Source organism: Larimichthys crocea, chromosome XXIII, assembly GCF_000972845.2.
Source record: "Larimichthys crocea isolate SSNF chromosome XXIII, L_crocea_2.0, whole genome shotgun sequence".
NCBI lineage: Eukaryota > Metazoa > Chordata > Actinopteri > Sciaenidae > Larimichthys > Larimichthys crocea.
In genome coordinates, this window is record NC_040033.1 from 17,743,258 (window position 1) to 17,764,440 (window position 21,183).

General features: G+C 41.3%; 1 protein-coding gene across 2 annotated transcripts in view; it reads left to right on the forward strand.

Annotated features, from left to right (window-relative positions):
* LOC104922457 (partitioning defective 3 homolog) overlaps positions 1-19,976 on the forward strand; it is a 327,327-nt gene extending 307,351 nt beyond the window's left edge. The window contains exons 22-24 of one of the 2 annotated variants that reach the window (XM_027274131.1): positions 3,197-3,317; positions 11,487-11,614; positions 16,098-19,975. In XM_027274131.1, the coding sequence (XP_027129932.1) occupies positions 3,197-3,317; positions 11,487-11,614; positions 16,098-16,527 (679 nt within the window). In that variant the 3' untranslated portion in view covers positions 16,528-19,975. Of the gene's footprint in view, positions 1-3,196; positions 3,318-11,486; positions 11,615-16,097 lie in introns of both variants that reach the window. The other variant, XM_027274132.1, reaches the window with a different exon arrangement.
* The last annotated feature ends 1,207 nt before the right edge of the window (positions 19,977-21,183 follow it).

The following is a 21,183-nucleotide window of genomic DNA, read 5'->3' on the forward strand; positions in this document are numbered from 1 at the left end:
CATTTCAAACTGCGAACACACGGCTGAATATTGAGCAAATCTCATTATACAGGACAGAATGAAGATGCTGGCTGTGAAAATGCTGTGGCATATGGATACTTTATCTCAACCATGTTTTTTAATTACTTTACGGGCAGCGTCACCATTTTCCATTGAGTCACATTTGAAAAACAGGCTTTCGGAAAGAAAAAAAAAAAACATTGCAAGCCCTGCAAGCTCATATGATCATGATGCAGACAGCCTGCCTGTACCCCTGAGCACATTTACACAACCTGTGACCTTTTTCCCTTATGCACAAACATGTGGCTTATGGCAAACCGATGAGCAGAACTCATTCATATTCTCATATACTCATGTATTGTGGGCTGGGGTGACACATTTAATGTAATTGCTGAGAGCCAGTCCCCCCCCTCCCCACCCTAGGAGTGTTTTCTTGCAGGTCTTGTTCTTCAGGGGCATTGCAGACGTTGATGTATTCACTGGGGAATTTAGAAGCGGCGACACCTGATGCATCGCCAACAATCACGCTGACTAATTACACATTGAGGTGCCCAAGCGTTGGGGAGCTTTTGGGGAAAGCGGCTGAATCCATCTTCTTTATGTATGGAGACAGGCCTGCTACCGGCTGTTACAGTGATCGTGGGCAGCTTCTGGTGCCTCTCGTGCTTGATTCCTGCTATTCCTTAGCACTTAGCCTTCCAGCTTTTTTACATCATATTAATATATTTACACTGGAGAATTCCATAGGGTGCTTTTCAAGAATCCCATCAACTTGGTATCCCCCATGGTGGGAGGACGACCCAAGAGGAGAAGCCCCTGCAGATAATCTAGATATTGCACAGGCGTCCTTTGAACTGCCATGACAAATTCACCCCTCGTTAAATCCCACCCCCACCCCCATCCCCTATGCAATGCAATTTCCATTTGTAGCACTTTGAAAAGTATATTGAAGTGCCTCGCTGCTAGTTCTTTAATTTGACGGAGATCTTGTCTTCACTGCTCTTCTCCCATTCCACTTCCCACCATTTCATCCACCACACACTGGAGAAGAAATCTGGTCATACATAAAATACTCTCTGTCAGATTGATTGCTTTAGTGGGTGAGAGAAGAGCAATAGGTCTTATTGTGTATGAAGTGTATATGGACTCAAGCAGCCCTGTTTATAGCCTGGCTTGTGGCCCTTTTTCTGGATCCCCAGCTGCCCCCTCTGGTTCTTCCAGTTCAGTGGTGCATGTTTGAGATGCTGATGCTAGCACTGACCCTCCCTGGAGGGTCAAAGAGAAAAATTTACGAGGCTGTTTGTTTGGAGTCGGCCTGGTCTTCTCTCTGACCAGCCTCGGGGATTAAACTAATTGCATGCATTGGACTTCCCAGATCTGTTTGGTCTTTTTCCACCCATTACAGTCTTGTCAAACCTCTCTCTTTCGAGCAGGGATGATGACATGGACTGTATTTCAACTTACATATTAGCATTCATATATTAGGGGAATGTGAAGAAAATTAATTCAGAATTGCAGATGCGTTTTTATGTTTTTTTTCTCAGTTGCGTGCTGTGTGAGTATATGGTGTAGCTCAGGCACAAGCATTTTCTTCGACCACTTCAGGGAAATCTGGAAACGTTTGGGTGTAGTGGTGTGTTTTGCATCAACAAACAGATGGATACACTGTACATAGCATTGGTAATCATATAGAAACACATTCTGAATGTTTCATATAACTCTTGTGCTGCTTTTCTAGTTCAAAGTAATAAAATGTTGTGGGGTAAAAGAGAAAATGAGGGAATCCCATCTTTTATAAGTGTTGCCATAGAATTGCACTTATACTCTGTATAGCTCTGTTGTTTATAGAGTTCAATTAAGTCGTTTAATTTCTTTAACATCATATATGCTATTTAAGCGAGCTAAAGCAAATATAAAGGGAATATTGATTTTGTAATGAACAGTAATAGAAGAACTTCACCATTACCCCACACACTAAAAGCATAAGCCAACTCACACCCCAATGACCCACTTAATTGCCCACATCAACATAAAAGACCTAATGTATGCTCCTGCGCTCCCACACACACAAAGCTTTAGGAATCAAATGGAGTATAACTAATACAATTGATTTTGATCAGGCACTACGAATAACACGATAACCGTGTCTCGCCAAGTACTACTCAGGGGCACGCACCGAGATCCGTTCATCCTTTATGAGCTGCTATTTATTGTGCTTTTAATGAAGCTTGATTGGCAGCGTGTCCTAGTGCCCATTATCATCAGAAGGATGTGCTCGTTCTAATCTGCAATTATCGCCATAATTGCGCCCAGAATCCTCTGGGCCCAAATAAGCAATCACTTCCACCGCTGGTGTGCCACCTGTAAGTGCTACTGAGGAGGACGCGCACAATGACAGGGTGACAGGTCCTAGCTGATTCTTAGTTTCTTTTTCCTTCTTTCACATGCTTTTGATTAACCTTTCCCTTTCACACTCAGCCACAGCCCCTCAGAACACACCTCCTACCTTTATCTCCCTTTTCCTTCATTCACTGTATCAATCCCACTCCCTATATCCCCAAGCTCCTATCCCCTCCCAGCACAAATTCCTAACCTTTGGTCACTTTCATCCCTCTGGTATGCATAAATGCAGGCTTATTATCAAGCCAGTTGTCTCATCATAATTATGCGTTTTGTCATGTGCTGCCTCTGTAGCTGGTGATAAAAGGAGAGGCTGATTAAGCTGAAGGAAAGGCTATTGATTCCTATTGACAGGCCCCTCAAAGCCCCTTAATGAAGGGGATGTAAATGAGGGTTTTCCAACAGTGTTTAATGACAGCGTACCATAAAAGGCCAACATTCTCCTGCAGTCTAAAAAGGACATGCATCACTCACAATGGTACACGAGGGACACTTTCATTTATACAGATGCTCAGGACATCAGAGGCTAGTAGAGTGGGAAGAAGAAGCACATAGAGATGTCAGTCAGGTATGCAAAGGGGAATCATGACTGTCAGATCAAGGGATCCTCAACACAATTTAGAGGGGTGTTAAAGAGGTCAGGTGAATTATTCAAATATGAAAAAGCATCAGTAACAACATGCTAGCTAGAGTAATGTGCCAGGTGTTATAAATGAGAGCCTGTTGAGAAATTATATCTGGATTCTAAACAACTAATTCCACTTCCTCACCTCCTCTTTCTCTCTCTCTCACCCAGCAGTGAGATGGCCCCCAGTAACCACGACCGGATACAACGGCTGAGGCATGAGTTCCAGCAGGCCAAGCAGGAGGAGGACCTCGAGGACCATCGGCACACCTACAGCTTCAACCAGCCCTGGGTGAGTGGTCGGTAGGAACTGCGCTCCATCAGAGTGATGCTGACCTGCACAGACACAGAAACATAAAGTCTAAAATAGCCAAATTATCCCTAAAATCCACCAGCTGATTAATAGATTTCGTACACTCAGATACTTTTATTTTGTAGAGCCTGATCTGAGCCTAATTTCTTTAACTACTGACTAGTGTCATAAAAATATTACTACAAAATGAAAATATTTTTTGTAATGAGTATTCTCTTGATGATTGAATATACAGTAGATAAAAATATCACAGTACATTTTCTTCTTTGCAATTGATGCTCGGTATATAAAATGAAAGAAACATTGATCACAAATGTAATTTGTTTTCTGCCATCATCAGGAGAAGATATCTCGTATATCAGCAGACAGCATTTTATTGGAGTCATACATTCCTGCATCATGGCATTTACAATAATAACAATATTACTTGTAAAAGTGGTTATTGATATAACAGAGCTTGAAGCATGATATCAAATTTCAATGGTTCTATGAAGAGCCTCAATTGTCTGACACTGTCATCCTTCCTGTCAGTGGCGTACGAATGCCAAACTGTCTGACTCATGACGATAAAACTTTAGGCTGCATTTCCAACTTCTGCCAAATTTTCAGACTCATTTCTAATTTCTGGGTCCAACCTTTGACCTGGAACTAATTGCTAATTACTCATCTCTGTCTGTGCCTTGTCTGTCTTGGACATATGACACACTTTGGAGGAGACGAAATGAACAAAGGAAACATTCGATGGCAAGTGACTATTCAGGACTTTGAGGCAAAGAAAGGGGAGAGAAATTGAAGACAGTGAGGCACACTGTTCATTTAAATTTTCATTAGACTTGATTAAAGGGATTTTTTAAATTAGAATTTTTTTTAAGCCTTCTCTTCCATGATTGATCTGTACCAACAATGGGATTTACTCATCATAATTGGAAAAATATAATCAAGTTAATTCCTTTGTTAATTCATTATGACTTGATCGCATATTCCTTCCTTCTGTGCACAAAAAGTTCAACTGTGCCTGGAGTTTAGGTAAAGAAACACTTCATATTAACTCTCCACATACATATAATATCGCTGATGATTTCAACATGCCGTCACACAATTTACTTTAACGTCTTAGAAGTCTGTTAAGTGACAAAACTCATCGGTTGACACTTAATTCAAAGTTATACATCCTCCTTTCACCAAACAATAATAGAGCCACACTCGTATAATCAAGCAGGAACGAGTTAGAGGTCAGATATTTGTATATTTTTGTGGTATAATGGCTCGAGCCAGACAAAGATTTTTTTTGTCCAGTGACTTTTCTGACCTGTTGTAGAGTAACGACGGCTAATTGTTAGACCAAGCAGAGCTATTTTCTAAATTATGGGTCAGGATGTCAGACCTTGAACGTTAAAATATTTGGTATCCAATTTTCTGGAGAATTATTAGTGTCAGTTTGTCAATTAAATTGGTTTGGAGAGAAGGTCTAATGTGGCAGGGCTGTTTTTACTATTTTTTTGAATGAGGTTTGGGTAGATGTAACAACATACTTCCCACCATGTGGAAAGGCACAGAGGAAGGCAGACTTTATTTGCTCTGGGTTTGCTGGGTTGGCTTCAGTGTTAGTCCTTCTGATGGTTGAAACTCTCTGAACGTGGACATCTCCCTCCACTGTTTTCTTAATCTCTCTCTTTCCATTTTCGCTGTCAAAATGAGATGTTAACTGTTTGTTCAGCACTAAGCAGTCTCAGTCGCTCTCTCTGAGTCTCTGAGCTCCTAATTGCTTGTGATTGTTGACATTGTTGAGCATACCCTCTCTATTTCACTGGTAATAAGATATAGGGGCAGCCCCAGAGTATTGAAGTCTATTTTATTAGTCGTCTTTCATGTTATTTTAGTCCTGAGAACAAGGATTCACAATGGCAGAGCTTGTTAGGAAAGATACAGGCGTACCCATGTTATGTTTTGACACTGATTAAAGGAACTCGAGGGACTCATGTCTTAGTCTCATCCAAAGAAGAATGGATATGGCTCTATTCAAGGTGGATGGTTTAAGAATTTTGGTATGAAAACCAATGAAAGAAAAGGTGGAGACAAAAAAAAAGTGAGGTAACGTGTTGGTGAAAAGAAGATAAAATAAAGAAAAAGCCTTCAGAGATGTACAAGCAAAGGCTCACTTAAAGTTTTCTTTTTAGCAGTATATTTTTGGAATAATTGCAAAATTGAAAACTCTTTATTACTTTTACAAAATGAACTTTTTGCATTCAGCTCTGGGTTTTCATGCGTGTAGGTGGAGGCATAAGTGACAACAGTATAATTTCTAGAATGAGTTTTAACCCACACAGAAAACACAACCTCAGCTGTGGTCCAACCTATCAAGACAGCTTTTTGTACAGAAACTGATCTCTGCAGTGGATCTCACCGTGTGTCACTGGTGAATGTTGTCCGCAGTGATGAAAGTGAAACCTCCGTGACCTCCACTTTTTTGTAAATTGAAACATTCAGTGAATGTAACCAGAAAAAAGGCAAGACACAGTTACATGCCCACCACATCAAAGTCGGCAAACCTGCACTTTGATGCACGTTGTCCCTGAGTGCTCAAGGTTACATCGTAATGGCTTCCACACAGATCTACAAGCCAGAACAGAAGCAGCTGTTAGCATTTCAAGGCATGACTCGGTTGTAATATTTATACTACATATTTCTTTTACAATCAAACAGCACCAGTTTAGATTTGCTCAACCACTTACTCAGCTATTACGATTAAAGTAATATTGACTAAACAATTTCATCTCAGGGTCCATTTAGTAGTTGTTCTGGATCATATAACATGATCTTCGTCAGCAGATGGAGGATTCCCAGATGTCATGGATCCATTTCTGAGGATGTGAAGGACTTTCTTATCCACAATGGCTTAAAGATTGAGCTTCACTGTTCATTCTCGCTTTTGGAAACAGCAGCTGACAAAACAATCTCACCTCAAGTTCCATTTAGTAGCTTTTCTAGTACTTTCAATCACACTGCATGATCTTCATCAGCAGATCATGTGTGCCATGGAAATGGAAATGTTCAAATTTTATTGATTGAAAGCTGCAAAACAGCTACTAAAATGACCTACAGGTGAGATTGTCTTGCCCTGAGGCGTTTCCAGGTTTGAAGAAAGAACTGAACTATAGAAACTGAACAGATTGAGCTTGGTTTTAGCTTTAGAATAGAGCTGAATATCTGCCAGATCAGTTGTAGTTTGATCTGCAGTTGGAACGGCACCACAGCATCTGAATAATAGCGTAAATGATCAACAATCTCTCAGATGATCTGTTGGATTTCTGGCAAGCCGAGTCTTTGGTCAGCTGTCAAAAGATCTGTTATAAGCTGCAGTGAGCTTGTTTTAATGTTGCTCGAGTAGTATCTTACATATTGTGGCTAAAACTGTGGTCTTAACTGAGATTGCTGTGATATAAAACAGAACTTCACTGCAGACAGACCAGATTGTCTGCATCTCCAGCCATCTGCAGCTCCATATTTGTTGTCTTTTTTCTCTTCATTCATAAGTTGAATTGCACAAAGTAATGCTTCATTTCTCTCTTTTTATCAGTATTTTAGAAACCATTCTAAACCAGGATATGACCAGAACATGACATTCATATAAACTTTATTGGAATGTCACCGGACAAAATCGACCAGGGGTTCTGTGCTTAACGTGAGCAGTGTGAGAACTTAGAGTTAACACAGTGTACAAGGTAAAAACAAATGCAGCCGCCATCTTAAAGTAATGTCTTTATTTCACTTAGTTATTTTCCTTTTGTCTGTGGTCACATTCTTGAGATTACAAGTCAATCCAACAGTCCAACAATTTCCAAAAAAACGCTGCTGTTACACATTACCTCTTAAAAACATTTCACTTTGGGGGTAAAAAAATCAGCAGATGTGATGATGATAATGAGGAACAGGTACAGAGCGAGCACATGAAGCAGCTTGAGGTGTGAGTTTGACCCCGGCTTGTCTCTGGAGTGTTGGGAGACTGAGCCCAGGTACGTCTCCTGTAACGGCGACAGTGAGGTCAGTCATCGAGGCCCGGCTCCTCCTTAATGGAATAACGACCAGGACACGAGAAGCCCTGTCTATCATGTAGCCCCCGAGCCAACACACACAATTAGAGCTGGCATGTTTTCTCTCCCTCCCTCCCCGCTGCTCTGTGAGAGGGGATTTCCAGATGTTCATCATGAAGCGCTATGTATTTTCCAAAGAATTGCCTTTTTCTCTCTCGCTCTCTGTCTGTGGCAATAAAATCAATTTGTGCTGTTATGCTGGTGCGCCAGTGAGCATGACCACACAGAGCACTGTGAGCGCCATGCTGGTACCTTGGATCAAACACACAAACAGCAGCTTGTAAAGCCCTTATTTATGTGAATTCTTTTGATTTTATTATCCCTCTATTTCCTGCTACTAGGATACATGTGTCTGCAAGTATTTGTTGTGTTTATGCAAACTCGGGATACTCTGAATATGTTGGTGGCTGTTTGAATGTGTACAGCTAACTGTTTCCTACACCTCATGTGAGGATAATAACTCATAGAGCCATTTTTAGCCTCGGTCACTTGACTTCCCAGGGGCTAAGGGTAAGATTTAAGACAACATAGCTCTGTGCCATGACAGTATAAGCCCCTGACTGTAACAAACCACATAAGAGTTAGCACTGTGCTGCACTGGTTAAACACGAAATAATGCAGCACTTAACTAAAAATTTAAATGATAGCATGAATCTATAAAACAACATTGTTAATATATTGCACATGCTGTACTTGCAAGTAAAGTAACATAACTGTCTATAGGAAAACCAGCTGACTCCGCTTACTGTTTTATACAGGACCATAACATACTTTGGAAAGCAGCTGGGAAATCCTGTAATTATATCTCATGTTTTTTCATAGTGCTGAAAGGATTCTCTTTCTTTCATGACGCGTCTTCGATGTCCTCTCGCCTCTATCTCGATTTCTCTCTCAGTCGTTACTATCATATTACAAGCGCCATAAGTAATAGGACCTGCTGATATATTTGAACAACACCTCACAATCATAAAGTTGTTTAGCTCATTGCAAATGTGAAATAGATTTTTTTTTCATAGCAAATGCAATATTGTTGTTCTGTTCAAGACAAATCTGCACTCGTAAGCGTGCATGTGCTCAAATGTATCAGGCCTTCACAACAAGCTTTTACACTGCATTCAGTGTACTCACCAAACTGTGTTCACAGATAAGATAGAGAGCAGAGGGAGGAGAGGGTAACAAAGCGATTACACTTGTCTTTTGTGGACATAATAATATATTTCATCACTATTACACCACACATTCATCTACAAAGATATCATCATGATAAAAATAAGGCTAGCATTTTGTTCTGCCATTTCTGTGGCTGTGGAGTCTTTAAGTCATATGGAGATAAACCAACCTCCCATTCACCATGGGTTCGTGGTCCAGGGACCGGGAAATGGCAGATCACACTGCTTGCTCTTGGATAGATATGCCGCCCGGAGCTACACACTCCGGCGACCACAAATGGACTGGGATTTCTTCTAATAAACTGGCGGAATTGGGTCGTGCAAGGACTTTAAGAGAGAACCATTATCCAACTGGGCTTTTGTCAGGTCTGTCCGCCCATTAGCAACTTCAATGTCTTCCACATGTGTGTTTGTGTACAGCACGCCTGCTCTCTTCAAACTTTTCCCTGTGCAGCATTATGAGGCGTGTGGGCGGTAAAGCCATATGTTAGTGCTGACCCATCACAACAACCTGCTTTGATATCTAAAAGGTCTGCGATCAGCTCTGAACCGAGAAATGTTACACCTCGGCTGTCCTGCTTATGTTTTGAACTTTTAAAGCTCCACTCCTTCCCAGCTGCTTTCCTGGTCCCGGATTTTTGATAGCTGCAAATAATTTTCATAATTATGTCCCCCCTGGCTCACCGTCTGTGAACGCTCTTGTGTTTAAACAGGTGGAGACTTATTTTTTTTCTCTCCGTGCTTTGTCTGTGACACCACCAAGGAAACGAGGGAGAGATAAAAGCGTGCCGTATTGACATCATTTTTCACATTATTGGATAAAAACGAACACGGACGTCTCTTTGATTCGATTTCAACAAATGTCATGTTTTATATGGCATTGTATTCCAGGCCTAACATGGAATAATCTGATTCTCCTTCCCTGGATAATGCCATTACACTGACTGATTTTCTCTCCTGGCTATTTCTCATGCATTTCTCTTGACATCACAGCGTCATCCACCTGAACCCTTCAGTTTTAAACCGAAGTGTCAAACACCTCCGGATTCCTCACCACTTCCCTTTAAATCATGTTAAAAACTTTCAGTGTGCGTGACTAATTATTTTCTTACCAACGCATTAGGCCCTAGTAAAATAATTTCTCCTTTCCCCTTACTGTTCATCTGATATTCGTTTATGTGCTCTACACTTTCTGAATGGGGGACGTGTTGTTACAGCAAAATGTGAAACATATGAGTGATATTCACTTCGCCCACGTGAAACACTATTAATATGTTTTTAGGACTTGGAGGGCTTGAGAAAGGACTTGTTATTGACGCTGAGTGAAATGTAATTGCGCTGTTATTGCAGCTGTCCAAGTGAGGAGGAAAGCAGTCATTTCAAGAGCACAAGATGTTTCCAATAAGACATTTTGCTGATAGCCTTTCCATCTGCCAACACACCTTTACCCCATCAATCCATTCTGTCATGTACTATTACACCCTCATACCACCTGCCCCGCAAACACAAACACATTCTCCAGACTCGATAAAATCTCCTTCCGAGCTACCAAACACTGATTGATTTGGAGGGTCTGTTTAATTTTAAAACTCAGCTGCCAGTAAATCAATGAAAGGTATAGGTTCATATTTATTTCACAGAAACATGCTTGCACAAACCTTCCAAACAGCCCACCACATTACCGTCAGAGACTTATAAAGACTGACACTTGGTCAAGTCACGCATGCTACACCTTCGTCAGCTCGCCTCTGTTTAATTGGCTTGTCATGTTCTTTCATCAGCCAGCTCGTTAGCAGGGTGCTAGTGCTGAGGGAGATGATATCTCCATGTCAACCCCGCCGATGATCAACAAACGCACGTGCACACACTGGCACAGGTTACTGGTGTGTAGTCGAGTCACACACGGATCTGTGAAATGAAGCAGTGACTGGTGATACTCATTTATATTTTTATGTCTTCAGCATAGCAGAGGTGCTTACTTTGCTCAGAGATACACAGCATAGGTCAAGCAATATATTATCATGATGTAACATTTATATCATATCATATCATATACCGGTAATAAGCACTGTTAAGTGAAATGAAAACAAAAGAGAGTCTAAAAATAATTTTAAAAGAGCTCCATCAACAGAAACTCAGCAGCATTAAGGACCAACACTATAACTCACTGTGTCCATCTGCTATAGATATCAACATGAGACTTCTTCAGTTGATAACTTACATGATGATGAAGATAATTACCTTTTGTATTACTAAGACTGTATGTTTAAATTCAAAAATGAGTCATTATACTATTATAATTATTCTCTGATTTTTACAGATGGAATTATGTGTAATATAATTATTATTATATCATATATATTTATCACTCTATGAATCATGAAACAGCCATAAAAAATAAATAAAAAAATAAACTGTTTTATAAATACAACTTGGAATGGTATATGAATAAGCCCCTTTGTAAAAACCTACAGAATATAGATAGAAATAAAATAATGTATGTAATATGATCTAAAATAAATAAAATAAACACCCAAATGCGTATTTTGCTCCAACTTGACCGGTCCCTGCTGTGTCTGGCCTTAGGAACTTTAGTACAAACTGTAAAACAGACAGTAAAGATCATATGTTGGTGAATTAATCACTTTAACACAATTATCAGGGGACTTTTCGTCCACTGGCACAGGTGCATTTTCAGTGCCATCGCCATCATGGAATCACACCTACTAACTATTTGTTCCCAGAGGGCAGCCTAACACACACTGTCAAACCACCTGTTGTGCTGAGGGAAAAATATCCACTCATTTATGTGTGTGTGTGTGTGTGTGAGTGTGTTTTTTCTATCTTTCTATGTGTGTATCTTGACTTGTGTAACTTGGATGTTGCAGGTGAGCAACGGGACGGAGACACAGAGCGGACGGCATTCAGTAACAGTTGAGACTCAGGTCCAGAAACAGCAGCAAGATGACAGAGATGGTTTCCAACAAGCACAGAGGCAGTACAGCTCCCTGCCACGGTGAGACATCCTCCCCCTGCGCCTCTCTTTATTCCATCTGTCTGTCTCCGTCTCCCTCCCCTCTCTGTGACTTATCACGTCTTTCTTGCCCTTTCTCAACCTCTTCATTTGACTTTTTGGATTTCCATTTTTTTCTTTTCCTCATATTTGTGCCTTTATCCTTTTTTTTTCTTTACACTTACGCCTCTTTGGCTACAAAGTCAATCACCACAAAGCCACTTTCAACTCATCTCCAGACATTTAAATGATTCTTAGCAAAACTCCTTGAATGAAATCATTTAATGTGATCGCTTGGAGTTATTTGACTGATATCGAACTTCATTAAGTCAATGTTGACCCTGAGGATGTGGTGACTTTGTCACAGGCATCAACCCCCCTCCTCCTCTCCAACACTTCTTTTATAATGAATAACAGCTCCAATATCATGTTTGAAAGGAATCTCCTATTGGCAGTCTCTTGCCTTACACAGAGTTCAGAGCTACAACCAGCACTCTTCATCTTTGCCATCTCCTTGTTCCACTTCCTTTGCATATTTGTCAGAGAGAAATTAAACATATCTAACATTCGAGATGTCAGATATGTTAAAATTCTGTTGTATTTAAGATCTGTATGCACATTTCCTTTATGTGTCTTTCTGTGCCTATACCAATCCTCTGACACTCATAAATTTCATAGAGAAAGTTCTATACTCTACTGGCTGACACGGGGATTTATGGTTAATAATTAAGTAAACATCATTTCCTCTCCCTGTTAAATATTTTCACATCGAAAACAATCCAATGTGAGCATTTTTTTTGTATTATGAAATGTTCATTATGATTTAAATTTCTGAAAGTGAAGTTGGAGTGAAGTCTGATTTATTTTAAGTTTGGCTGCTTGGCCAGTGCAAACAAAGACAGAACACTTACAGTGTGTATATGTGTGTGTGTGCTTGTGTGTGTGTGCGTGCGCCAGCGTGCATGTGTGTGGTCTTTAAATGTTCTTGGCCAGAGTAACTCTGCTCTCCTGCGATTCCAATCTCTCCCTACACAAACAGCAATCATTTCTTCATACCTTATATTCTCTTTTGCTCAGCTGTCTCTGGACAGTCACAGTCAGGTCGATTAAAACATGTTCCTGTCTATGGATATGGATTTGTGGTCCACATGGACACATAATCAATGTGGTCTGTATAAGACCAGACCGATCTATGCTTTCCCTTCATAGGTGTTATCTGCTGGTATCTCATGTGATGTGACAGTTTCCTCCAGCCCTCCCCTCTCGGAGCCTTCCTTCTCTTGGGAAAGTTTGTCTGGCCAGGCCAAGAAGCCAGGCGAGGGTTGCCTTTGATATGCATTCCTCTCATAATCTCATAGCGTCTTTTAGTAAAGACTCGCATGAGCTCAGGCTTGACGTTTGACCCCAGCTGAGGCTTTTCAGAGCTCGTGTCTCGGCACAGCTCCTCATTAAAGAGCTCAAGTCTTACATCCCCTGATTAATAACCACAATTCCCTCCGTCTCAAACCACCTCTTTTTTGGAACCGCTTCATCCTGTCCTTCTCTTCCAAAACAGGAAGCATGAGCACTCAGCCGTTCAGCAGAAAGGGGGACATTCCCGCACAAAAAAAAAACAAAACTCTTTCCCAGATAGCTTCCAGAAGAAGCCATGGTGACTGGTTATCTGATGACGGCCAGGCTTAGCTCGCTGTCTGGGATGTAAGGATTGGAAGAGCAGTAATGAAGGCTTGTTGTTGGAGCGGATTAGCGGTGACAGACAGTGGAGGGCGAGAGGGGCCGGGAGAGGAACGAGTGTGTTAGTAGGAAAGGGAGACCACTGATTAGCCTGAAGGAGAAGCACTCAAACACAAAAAGACACACAAACACACACACACACACACACACATGAATGCGGTCAAGATAAGATTCTTAACGTTGGCCTGAGTGAGCTGCCAATAGCTCTACCATCTACCCGTGCAGCTCAGTCATCCAGCCAAAACAACATTGTTCCACGCTATAAAGAAAACATTATTCCAGGTTTGTAGACAATTTATTTGTACAATATAGCAACGATTGTTCCATTGCCCAGTGCAAGCATTTGGGGTTTCTTTCCCTAATCATTTTGGGTCTGTGCATGTGTATGTGTGCTTTCTCCTCCTTCTCATAAACCCTGATTCTTCCCAGCTGTTTAGCAGAAACACACAGCGGCCACAAATGTCTCCGTGAGCCAACTTCCTGGCTTTGTTTGTTATGTTCTGTCATTCTAAATTTACCCTACTCTTTGGCATGATGTATTTTCCCATCCCCTCCCTTTGTAAATGTAACTAATCTACTTTGTGACATATTCTGGCGCAGGAGTAGAGGTGATAAGAGAACTAGCTCCCCTGACGCATCAATCACGGTTACATTCCTGTGGAACGACGCCATTTCTGCTCTCTCTTCGTCGCCACCGAAAAGTTTCTCCCTTAAATCTCCGTCCTCTCCCTCGTATCTGCTTTAAAACCTAAAGGGTCATGCTGAAAATGCAGATCGCTGCCTCAACAGGCACCCGGGTTTCTAAATAAGCAGTTCCCTCATGAGAAGTTCTGGCTGTTCCATGAGCCAAACCGGGGTGTAAATGCGTGGCGGCTCGCCCAGACAGCAAAACCCAGATATGGAGCATGTGGTGGGGCTCTCTCTGCAGTCTGTCCCTACATCTGCCCCTACACCAATTACCCTCATACTTACACATGCTCTACATGCAATGGCACACGTGCACACACATACACAGAGCGGAACAAGATTAGTACATAAATGCATACACAATTGCCCACGCATGTATAAATGTAGAACTAAGCTCACAAAGGCTCACAAAGGCGCAGATACTCACATCACAGTGCCATGTGCGTTAGATCTTCGCCTCTCCTTAGATACATAAAGAAATGCCTTAGCAATGCTGCAACTGTGGGGTTCCCATTAGAATTATGTTACGTTTGCAATAGAAAAAATATACTGAATAAGAGAGAGTTGACTCCTCATGGAGATATTACAGGTCCTGATTTATAGTTGAGTGATCAGTCTGTAGTAGTGATGTAAATAATTTGCTTTAATGAAATGAATGCTTTAATTCTATCACATCATTTACTTTGTGATACAGACAGATAGTTGCCTATTAGGACTGAAACTAACAACTATCTTCATTATCAGGTAACCAGTCATTTTCTGGATTAATGGACGAGTTGTTTTGTCCAGAGAATGTCAGAAAATGCCATGTTTTGTCCACAACCCAAAGATATTCACTTTACTGTCACAGGGGACTAAAGAATCCAAATATTCACTTTTAAGAAATCAGAGAAATTTCATATATTAAAACAAAACACAAATAGAACAAACCCAAATAGCCAATCACAGCTCTTGCTGTCACCAAGTGGTTATCTCTGTAGCCACAGTAGCCCATAGACATTTCAGTCCATTCAAAATAAGAAATCAAAGTTCAAGGTAGAATTTATCTCCACGTTTACCTCGTTATAAGGTTTGTGAGAAACACAAATGCTTTGAACAATGAATCTTCTGTGTTATGTTGCCCTCATCCTCTCTGGACTGAGACTCAGCCAGATAAGAAATACTGGCATTTTGGCCTCGAAGCATGCCGGGCCCCTGTCTCCCTCAGCAGCCTTGCAGTGCTGTAGACTCAGAAGCCTTTTAAGCACACAGCAGGTCAGTGAGGTGTGAATGAGATTTCTCTTAGCACCCCTGACGCAAAAGACACTGTCACAGGTCTTCCATCGCACTGCGGCCTTAATGGATCGTAATAATGGAGGAGCAGACTCGACACTTTAGCCAAAAACCTGGCAGTTCCCAGTGACGGCTTTTTCGGGGGCCAATTTCTGGAAAAGGTAGCAGCGTTTTTGGCGGAAGGAATGTATGTGTGTTAGATAATATGTGTGTACATGTTGGGCTGTCCTGTCAGTGTAGAGGCTGGCAGCGGACTGAAGATGAGTAGAAGGCGGATAACGCCGTTAGGCCCGCCATTACTCTGTCTGTGCTGTAAGTGCACCCGTCTGCATCTCCAAAAAGGAGATAAATGGATGAAAGCAGCCATTTTTCTCAGGGATGTTTTAACATTTGTGTTTGTTTACAATGTGGAACTAATAGTCCTGTGGGCGTTTCAGGCTTCCCCCGTTTGTTTCCTGTCTCTTTCATGTGTCGGCCTTTATGTCACAGGATTCAGTGTAAGCATGCAGCACGCTATAACAGATTCCTCTTTGCTCCACTTGTGTTGCTTTTAATATTTTAAGTCAGCGTCACTATCACATCCCCCTTTTAATCTCACAAAATGTGAAAATGGACACATTCTCTGCTGAAGTGCAGTTTCTTTTGAATTCCCCCTCAATAGTGCTGACCCAGGGGCAGCTGCAGAAAAAAACTATTCTGAGCAGAGCTACCCGCTATCATCCTCTGTTCCCTTTAGATTCTTATGGTGACTCAACTGCTCGATTGACCTTGTTACCTGTATCTGTGTGTTTAGGCAACCTCGTAAGAACCCCAGCACGGCGTCCCAGGAGTCATGGGATAAGGGTTACATGCCACCAGAGGGATTCCAGACATCCAAAGAGAACCCTCGCTACTCCGGCGGGCAGGGATCCCGAAACGGCTACCTGGGAACGCCCAGCTTCAACGCCCGCGTCCTCTTAGAGACACAGGAGTTGCTGAGGCAGGAGCAGAGACGCAGAGAACAGGAGGCCAACAAAGCCAGGCCACCTCCTGCACAGGAAACCCCCAGTGGCAGCACCTACGACCACAACAGAGACCACACTCAGGCCCCAGGCTCTGCCCCTGCACAGGCCCCACCTCAATCCAAGGGCCCCTACAGACAAGACGTACCCCCGTCGCCTTCTCAGCTCGCCAAGCTCAGCAGACTTCAGGGTTCAGAGAAAGGGAGGCTGTTTTACTCCTGAGGCAGTAACAAGGAACTTTTGGGCGATTAGGACTGATTCTGCGGAGCATTAACAGGGAAAAATACAAAGAGGGCGATGAGTCTGATTTTTTATAGAAAGCTTAGATACAAAGATTTTTATGGGACTGTTAATACAAAATGTTAATATTTTTTAAAAAAAGATGTTTTTTATCTGAATATCTTCATATGAAATGATATGATTATCCTTTTTCGTTGTATCGAAATGAAATGATTTGAGATCTTTTTACTATCCAGCATCATGATCATCTAACTCTGTGTATCAGTGCCTTCTAAGTCCTTCAACTGTCCACCTTTTGTCGCCATCATGATCTGCAGCTTCGACCCATCCATCAGAGCAGACACAGCAGAAGACAGTTGGTTTGGGCCACATCTGACAGCAGTCATAATCCAAAGCACAAGACACGACCCAGGCATGTCATGTCAGTCGATACCATGCTTGTGTGAATGAGGCTTATTTCTGTGACTTTGTGGTGCTTTAAGTGACTTGTGTGCACATGTGTGTGTGTGTGTGTGTGTGTGTGAGTGCTGGGAGGGATTGGCATGTAGTGACAGAGTGCGGAGGTTAAGCAGCTTGTGTGAACTGTGGAGTCAGAGCTTGGGTTTTGGGCATTACCGCTCACCCCTTACCACCCCCTCCTAAGTTCAGGGAAATGTCCCTTTTGCTTAAGATACAACACGTACCCATAGTGTATGTCCTCCTTCCACCCCTCTGTTGGTGATTGTTCTATTCAGTATGCTAATCCTGAATTCTCTCTTCTTCTGCTGGCTGCTTCATCTCAGTTTTTTCTGCACTCTCAGTGGAGAAAAACAGCTTAAGATCTCCTTTATTCCTACGCTGTCCCACCCACCCATGGAATCCAGCAGCATAAATGGGGTCAGGTCTGGGTTATTAATTATTGTATCTCATTAAAAATGAATGGGGCCCCTGTGTGTGAATGTTGTCATGTATGACGAGAAGAAAGAAAAAGCGACACTCTGGCCCCGGCCTCGCCTAGAATGATTTGGCCGTAACTGAAGCCCGTTGGCCCCGAGGTGTCTGAGTTGTTCTTCGCTGAATATTTCATCAGGGCGGTTACATGGGAAACCGCATCACCTCTACAGTGGGTGGCCTCTGTGTGGGTTTGCCTATCCATCGGCCCGATACAATAGAGTTGATTTTGTTTTCCTTCCATGATTATGTCCATTTGTAGAAAACCAGTTGGGAGCTTTTCCGTCGTTCAAATAATTAGTGGTGCATTTTTCAAAGTGTGTTTGTGAGAGTCTGTATGTATTTCCTCCGCTGTCAGAACAAGAAGTTAAGTTTTAGTTGTCAGATTTAGGACTCATTCTGCAACATGAGGCTGTTTTTCTTGAAGGGCAAAGGTGAACATTAATATGGTGTTGCAGTTTATTATAGACAGGTTTATTTTAGGTTCAAATGTGTGTATCGATAGGAAGAGGTTTAGAAATGATTCTGATGGATCAGATTTTGGAGCCATTTTGCTGTTCAGTATTTACATGCACCACAGCTACACAGCTAACGGCAAACCACGGTTACTGTAGAAACCTGTGTTGCTGTAAATCTTTTATTCAGACTTGGACTCATTGCTTTGTGCACAATAGTCCTAGCATCACGTTTCCAGTCTGGAGTCTTTGTCATTCAAATGCATACATGTAAAATGCCAATTAGAATCCCGGTGACACATATACATGCATTCTCCAGCAGAAATCTGCTGGGGGAAGTTGTAATTCTAACCCCCCATAATGATTATGAAAACTGGGCTTCTTGTCAACCCACTTATGAAAAAGACAATGGTTACCTGGTTACTTGCAGTTAGTGCATGCAAATGGAAATTGTTGAGGAAGTTACAAACAATGCCATAATTGCAAGATACATTTTTTTCATAGTTAGACTAAACCTCCATATCACACAATTATTGTCATAAACAAGCAGTGATTCATACAGAAAGAATGAAGTCTATGACCTATTAATAAACATTAGAATGAATTTGTGCCTGCTGATTCCAGGATTCTGGTTTTAGGATTAAGACTTGAACCAGGATGAAGATAAAGTTCATGTTTTCTATTAGACATGCAAGGATCAGGCTCTAGAGGTTTATTGTGGTCAAGGTTCTATCACAGCTACAAGGGTACGTAAAATAGAGCACTAGTATGTTTGTTCAACTGCCAATGTTCCAGTGTGCGTGTGTGTGTGTAGGTGGACGTGTTTTAAGTGTCTGCGAACGCTGCCAGTAACTGGATGCTCCAATATGTCTGTGAATATGTCTTGGCAGCCATATGAACCACTTGGCTGCTGAGTGGGAGAGGAGCAGAGGAGTAGGAGGGAGAGAAGATGGGAGGCCTGACCTTGCAGATGATTCAGTCAATGGAGTAATCACAACTATTCCTCTGAGTCTGCAGTACAAACAGGAGGTTACCAACAAGGCTGCGCTTCATTCTCACTGTCTCCTTTTCTTCTTCTCTTCTTTTATCTCCTTCATCCGTCTGTCAAATTCCCATGTTTGTTTTTGTTTGTCAGCTCTGACACAGCAGCTGTTTTAACTGACGTTTTCATGAACTGGGGGAGGGGTTCAAGTGCCTGCAATATCTAACCTGTTTGTTTTTTTCTCTCTCCTCGTATGCAAATTTGATAATATCCCATAATGCACGTTTATTATTTGTGTTGTGTAATTAATGTTTGTGCGCCGCCCCTGTGACACATGGATTTTTCCCATAAAGCTATTGTTTCAGGGGATTTTTTTTTTTTTTTTTATCCTGGGAGAAATGAGAAATATATTGTTATTGCTTCATTGTGTTTTTATGACCATCCCTCATTGTGTTTTATTATCCACAATATGGTACTATGGCGGTAAAAAATGACTAATATGTAAGCACAGTGCAATTTTCCTTTTTACAGCAGCGTATCATTAAGAACTGTTTCTGCCGTTCTCTGTACATACAATATGAACTTTTTTCAGTGAATAAATTGAGGGTAGTTTCAAATTCTTGTAACTATAATTTCCCTTGATTGTGCTGCTTTAACATTCACAAATGGTCTCTCTACTTGATAACACACCAGTGAAATCAGATGCATAATTGAAGGCAAGTAATGAATATCTCATTTCTTGCTGCTACCATACTGCAGTTTCTAGGCTAGGACTGATCTAAGAATTCAGAATGAAACATGGTATGTCGTTTCTTTCTGCATTAGAATTACTAATGTGGTTATTGTCTTTCAGATATATATGCATTTAGTTAAACTAAGAAGACACATAAACAAAACTTGTCTTTTAGTCATCTGGTTGCCAGATCCTTCCTTATAAAGCTAAAAATAAAAAAAAATCAGGATTTTCTAAACAGTTCTTTTCATAGCTGGAGGAATTTGGAAAAATGTGGCTCCCACATTTATTGAGGTGGGAGTGAAAAGGTTCAGTAAAAACACACCCTCTTTGTCTCTCCGTCTCTTTAATCTCCATCCCTAATGGGTCACCATAGCCGGCTGGGAGGCTTTGCCTTCAGATGCCTTAACTTCTAATAACATCCTGTGGGGACTTTAATGGTAATAAAGACAATAGTCAAATTTATGATGTCCAAGGCATGTTGCAGAATTTGTCGGCGCTGGCCGTGCATCACAGAGCTCCTGCCAAATCTGTCTTCATCCTGAGGAAGGGAGAGGCCTTTGAAAGAATCCGTCTGGTCAAGAGTGGAAATATACTAAAAGGCGCATGCATCAGGAATAAAGACATCCACTCGTGTATACATCACCTTTGGGAATTTGGGTAAAATTAAGGTGAAGAGGGAGAGGAGACCAACTGTGAGAGGACGGAGAGAAGCTTCAACCCTGAGTAATACCTCACGAGGGGAAGTTTAAAAAGCACTGTCGCTGATGTAACTCTATTTGAACATCCCTCCAGGGTCACAGTCCATTTCCTTCAATATTACCCCTGATTGAGTGTCAATAGAGCAAATGTAGAGAAATGATCCTGGGTTTGGTCCAGTCTGCCTTTACAGTCTGATGCTTTTTAGAAGCCCCAAACAGCGTCTCAGCTTTCACCTTTCACCATGCAAAGAGCTTTTATTTGAGGCCCTGGCAGTCTTGATTTGTACTCATCTTTATATTTATAGCCTTTCAGTGTATAAAATATTTCACATTATTTTATTATATACAGATGATGTCTTTGTTTTCTTTACAGGTGATGCATAGAAGAATATTGGACTGTTTCGAGCTATAAGTTATAAACTTATCAAAGTATCATCATGACATTAAACCCTTTCAGTCCAGGGCCAAACATTTTATTTGTTGTTTTTCTATATTGCTCATATTTATCAGCCTCTGATTAGATTCAGGTATAGATATTTTCTGTATATAGTCAGGAAGATTTGACAGCTGCTGATTTATAATGGATTATATGTACATGTAGTATTTAGATTTTCTGAGACAACTTCAACACAAGAAGTATTTGATGAGATCTCTGAAGTTGACAAAGATGATCGCACTTTTCAAAACAGGCAAATGCAAATAATCAGTGACATCTCTTAGGTTTCTGGCGTAACTTATAATCTATGGGCTTATGACAGCAAAGTAACTTTCATTCAACTTTGAACTCAAAGCGCAGCATGTCACTAATATTTCTGACTTCATAAGGTTATTTTTATA